Consider the following 6,000-nt stretch of genomic DNA (forward strand, 5'->3'; position numbering starts at 1 on the left):
CAGAGAAGAGAAAGAAAGTTCTGCTTTCATCCAAAGTGACAGCCAGCTTGGTAGGTCTGGGAAGGAAGGGACCGTGTCTATTTTGTTCACCGTTCCCCTAATGATAAATAACTGATTATTTATGGAATAAATGAGTTTTAGGAAGAGGGGAAATTGCAGCTGCGTAGACTTTAAACAGCTCCTAGAAATCTTACTGGCAAAGTAACCTGGGTAATTCATGCCCCTAACAGTGGGATCTTGGCGCCATGACACTGTCTTACTACTAGTGCCCCGACTGTGGGAGCCCTCGCAAATTACATGCTTTGAGCACGTTGTCTGTAGCGTGATGGTCAAAGCCACTCAGGCCCCTCGGCTTCCCTCTGCTGTCTTCACTGGGCCTTCGGGGCCTGCCCTGAGCCAGGTACACGCTTACCCACCAATGCCCACTGACTTACAGGTCGGGTACCATTTCCTCTCAGATGCTGCAGATACCAGACTCCAGATCCACGGAGATCTTGACAGGTTGTCAATTAGCTGGAGTAAAAAGGAGGTGCCTTTGAATGGAGCTCAGTGTAAAGCAAGCTCTGAGGTCTGAGAGATGAGTGGCAAAGAATGGATGTGACAGTAGCGAGCAGCCACTCCTGTGCTAAAGAAAAAGAAAGACAAACTAACACATAAAAATACCTTCTCCAGGGGACCCAAATCTGGTATGGGCCATGTAAAAATAGTTCTTTTCAGTTCTGATTTTTTTTTTTTTTTTGCATCAGACTTCAAATTAATGTATTTATAATATGGCATAAATTCCATAATAAAATAAAGGATTGATCTTTGCAATTAAAGCAGAAATAAGACGTGGGTGTGTTCCTTATAGTTAGCCTGAACTAACAGTTGATCACCAGCATCTAAATACAGAAGTCCAGCTAATGACATTGGCTTGAATCAGAATTTACATTTAAAAAAAAATTGTCCCTGAGTTTATCTTTTCTATTTGGTCAAATATTTAAAAAAACAAAATTCTAGCCAGGCACAGTGGCATACCCCTGTAATCCCAGTGGCTTGGGCAGCTGAGGCAGGCCAGCTTTAGCAACTTAGCCAGGAGGCACTAAGCAACTCAGTGAGACTCTGTCTCTAAATAGAATACAAAAAAGGGCTGGGGATGTGGCTCAGTGGTTAAGTGGCCCTGGGTTCAATCCCCAGCACCAAAGGGGACAAAAATTTATTTGCCCTCCTTCTAAGAATTGCTATGAAAATGATCTTGGATAGCTGGCTTAAGTTCAGTAGAAATTCTGGCATGACTTGGTACCGTCCTAAGTGCCTTGTCTGCTCCCACATTGAATCTTTATTCCAGTCTTGAGACTGGACCAGGATTAGCCTGTTTTTAGGTGAGGAATGGAAGCCCAAAAGTGGGGTAAGAAACTTCACCCAGGAGACATGGATCATCAGAACTCTGAAGTCAGGCAAATCTGATTCCCAAGGCTGTGTTTGGAGACCCCATGTCTCCAAAGGAGACGATTAAATCTGATGAGGACCAGACCAGCACACAAACATGAAGACATCCCAGATTCTTTGGAGAACATGTCACCCCACGACAAGTCTGATTATTCATGATCAGGGATATAGCTTTGGTTTGAAAACTCTGCACTGCCCCCACCATTATACACTAACAAGGCCCGGCTCTATGTGAATTTCTCTAGCAGGCAAATTCCTCTGGCTTAATAATAGTGCTTGCTGCGATAGCTCAAAACCCAACAGCAATTAATTATTGACAGAGCATGTGAATTAGAGATAAAAGAAAAGGCATTCTCCCTCCACACGTGCCATAGTAAATAAATTTAATTATGGTAGGAGAAGCTAAGGGATCTTCGTCTGTATTAAGTTTTATTAGCTGAGACATTTAAAAGCATGTCATCATAACAAAGAGGTCTTGTGTAATCCTACATGTACCACTTTGGTGCAAGGCTCGGAAGTGAATAGACTTAATGGAGCTCCTGGTGGCAGATGGCTCGTGGTACCAACAGGTATTGAACAGGTTCATCGTCAATTAACTCTGGTCTACATATGCCTACAGCAAATTGACTGCCTCATAGGATCCTGAGCCTCATTTTATCACAGACAGGCCTGCTACATTGGGATTTGGGGGGATGGCATTAAACCCCTTTAATATCTTGGAGCCAGATAAGATGACACCATTCTGAAGGTAAACAGGTGAAGGGGTGGCCAGTAGGGAGAAGCACCCTTGTTAAAGAAACCAAAAGACACAGGCAGTGGTGGGGAATCTGTATTAGTTAGTTTTCCGTTACTGTAGCAAATGCCTCAGAGAGGAAGAGGCTGGGTTCCCAAAAGCCCTTTCAAGGTCATGCCCCCAATGACCTAGATTCTCCCTCCAGGCCCCACCTCTTAAAGGCTCCACTCCCTTCCAATAGTTCCACCATCTAGTGACCAAACCTTTAGCATTAGGTGTAGGGGGACATTCCAGATGTAACCAGAGCAGGATCTGTCCAGGGCTCAAAGGACAAACTTGGGAGCAAAGAAAGAAGAAAACCCTCCTTATTGAAACAGACCCATAGTAGATACTTTCACCCTGTATGTCATTTTATTGTCAACTGAACTTGAGGTAAGCTTTAGGATTGTTTGAATGAGGTTAATAAGAACCAGAGAAAAATTCCAATTGCTATGGTCACAAAACCTTTCTGATTCCTGTGTCCATTCCCTGTTCCTGGCCTTCGGTTTCCTCATCTGTACAATAACGCCTTTGGACAATGTCAGGGGTCAGCACACTTTTCTATGTAAGGGCCATACAATCAGTGTGCCAGGTTTTGTGGGCCACAAGGTCTCTGCTGCACCTGTCAGCTCAGGTGTCATGGCCCCAATGCAGCCATAGCACGTGGAATGAGAGTGAGTGTGTCCTAGTGAAGATCTATGGATGAACATCAAAATTTGAATCCTGTATAATTTTCATGGACCACACAGTATTATTATGTTATCATCACCATCATCGGCGTCGTCCTCGTCATCATCATCATCACTATTATTATTATTATGTGTTTATCTCAACTATTTAAAGATTGCAAATCCTTCTTCTCTGTGAGTCACATAAAAAGAAACAGGTGGAAAGTCGTTTTCCCAGCCTGGACTAGATAATCCCGGAGGTCTTGTTGAGCTCAAACATTTTCTGAAAGCCGCTAGGACAATAAGATCCTTAATTTATTAAGCTCTTGTACATGACAGATTCTGTGCTAAATGCTTTTCAAACATTATCTCCCTTAATCCTTACCCTACAGTGTGAAGCCAGTGCTCTCATCATCTGCCTTTCGGAGATTATAAAACTAATATGGAGAGAAATTAAGGGCATATCTAGGTTAAACATAACTGGTAAGAGGTAGAAAAGCAATTTAAACCCAGGGGTATAAGGTTCCCAGAAAAGAATTCGGGAGTCTCCGCGGCCTCTCCGGATAATGACATAGTCAAGACTCTAGTTGGGACCTGTAAATCCAAAGAACCCCCAAGTGCTTATCATTTTATTTGGTGGCTTCTCACGAGGTTCCTCTTATCATACATTTTTTTTTTTTGATAAAATAAAAAAAATCAAAGTATTTCTAAACCGGAACAACCCTTCTCTTTCCTTCTTCCAGGAACGTGATGCCCAAGACGGTGGAGGGGCAGATAACCATGGAGAAGACCCCAAGTTACTTCGTGACCAACGAGGCTCCCAAGCGCATCCACTCCATGGCCAAGGACATCAAGCTGATCGTGGTGGTGAGAAACCCCGTGACCAGGGCCATTTCCGACTACACCCAGACGCTGTCCAAGAAACCCGAGATCCCCACCTTCGAGGTGCTGGCCTTCAAAAACCGGACCCTGGGGCTCATCGACGCGTCCTGGAGCGCCATCCGCATCGGGATCTACGCGCTGCACCTGGAGAACTGGCTGCAGTACTTCCCGCTCTCCCAGATCCTCTTCGTGAGCGGGGAGCGGCTCATCGTGGACCCCGCGGGGGAGATGGCCAAGGTGCAGGATTTCCTGGGCCTCAAGCGGGTGGTGACCGAGAAACATTTCTATTTCAACAAGACCAAGGGGTTCCCTTGCCTCAAGAAGCCAGAAGACAGCAGCGCCCCCAGGTGCCTGGGCAAGAGCAAAGGCCGGACTCACCCCCGCATCGACCCCGACGTCATCCACAGACTGCGGAAATTCTACAAGCCCTTCAACATGATGTTCTACCAGATGACTGGCCAGGATTTCCAGTGGGAGCAGGAAGAGGGGGACAAATGAGACTACAGCGCTGGGGAAGGAAGGCGGGTGAATGGCAAGGAGGCTCCTCACCAGGGGGGGCCTAGATCCCCCAGGGTCTGCAGCCACCCAGTAGATCCCCTTCTTCCAGCTGGGAGTGTCCCCAGGGCTGCTGGCTGAGGTGGAGGGGTGGATCCCACAGCAACCCCCCTGGAGGAACCAGGCCTGTCTGAGCCGCAGTGTCTGGTTGACCAGGTGGCCACAGAACCCACCATTCATTCCTATCTCCCACCAGCTCGGAGAGTCGGGTACCTCTCCCTATCAAAGACAGTGCCATGAATGTTTATTTGAACGACGAAGAAGAAGGATCTGCTTCATGGGGTGCTCTTAGTTGGGGGAAACCTGGGTTCTAGACCTGTACCTGGCATAGGCTCACCTCTGGGTGGGCTTCTTCCAGAATGCGGTGTGTGCCTGAGACCCTCTGGCCTCCTGGGGAGCAGAGTCCTCCCTCTAAGGCATGTCTAGCCTTCTCATCCTCCCAGGCCCTTGACTTTCTTCTTCCCCCCGCCTTGCGAAGACAGAGGCATGCACAAACATTCCTCACCCCGCCCTCCCCTTCCAAAAAAAAAAAATAGCGAACATCCCTGGGAGCCTTCCTGCTAAGGATCCCTCTCATCCTGAGCATCCTGGATTGTGGGAAGCTTAGCCTACGTCCTCATGTGAGAAAATCCAGCCCACAAGCCTTCTCTCGGAGCCCTGTGATCAGAGCCAAGTCCAAAGCCCTGGTGTTGGCAAAAGACGAGTGGCACATTTTAGGGAGAAAGAAGAAATCCGACCCTCTTTGGTGGGAGGTCTCCTTAAACTAAAGACCCTCTCCCCCCAAAGCACTGTGGTCCCCCGAGGCATGCTTTTGGGATGGACTCTGTCCCCTAGGGTCCCCCAGAGAGGCACAGAGCAGAGAGTCAGCATGTCTTTTTGTTATGAATCACCCTTCGCGATGCAGTGGGGGAAGGGATCACTGACTGTTCTTCTGTTTTTCCCGCCTCCACCCCCCACAGGGTCATCTCATGATTCATTTCCCTTCTTCAGAGATGGCACATATGGGACAAGGGCACAAGGGCTGATTCCATTTATCAGCTCCAGTTTAAGGGGGGGTGGGGGAGGGCAAGGGCTGTCTGCAGACACCCCCATCAAGGGCTGCCAAACAAAGTGACCCTTCCCATGAGTCTGAGTTGATTCAAATGCAGCATTTGACATCAAAGCACTTGTTCACAGATCACCCAAACCAGGAATTGTTCTAGTAAAATTTGAAATTTGTACGAGCGTGGGGTGGGGGGAGTCGAACCTGCTCAGCTGTTATTAAACCGTCATTTCTCCCACTCAATGAAAACTGTGTTGTTATAAAGCTTAATGCAATCCAACTCACGGGTTTCTGTCGCCTGTTTGTGTTGGTCCTGTCTATCCCCACCCTCACCCTGCAAGCCCATGAGTATCTTTCTCCGTCAGAAAGAAAGACCCAGGTTGGAGAGGTTTTGGAGAATTCTGTCTGTGGGGCAGGATGATTTCTTTCTTTCTTTCTTTCTTTCTTTCTTTTTTTTTTTTTTTTGTAATAGAAAATGGTACCTACGAGGGAGTACAGATGTCCCTGTCTTCACCACTCCTGGCAAGGGATGGGCTGATTTTCCAGATTCAGAAAAACAGCTTTACAAATGTGGTGTTTTTTCCCCCTAGATAAGAGAAATTGAACAGACGGCAATAGACATACTTTCAATACCAAAGTAAAAGAAGATATAG

General features: G+C 47.1%; 1 protein-coding gene across 1 annotated transcript in view; it reads left to right on the forward strand.

Moving 5' to 3' along the window:
* Positions 1–4,248, forward strand: part of Hs3st4 (heparan sulfate-glucosamine 3-sulfotransferase 4) — a 342,103-nt gene extending 337,855 nt beyond the window's left edge. The window contains exon 2 of the mRNA XM_076840507.1: positions 3,612–4,248. Coding sequence (XP_076696622.1) covers positions 3,612–4,248 — 637 coding nt within the window. The remainder of the gene's footprint in view (positions 1–3,611) is intronic.
* The last annotated feature ends 1,752 nt before the right edge of the window (positions 4,249–6,000 follow it).

Source organism: Callospermophilus lateralis, chromosome 19 (assembly GCF_048772815.1).
Source record: "Callospermophilus lateralis isolate mCalLat2 chromosome 19, mCalLat2.hap1, whole genome shotgun sequence".
Taxonomy (NCBI): Eukaryota; Metazoa; Chordata; class Mammalia; order Rodentia; family Sciuridae; genus Callospermophilus; species Callospermophilus lateralis.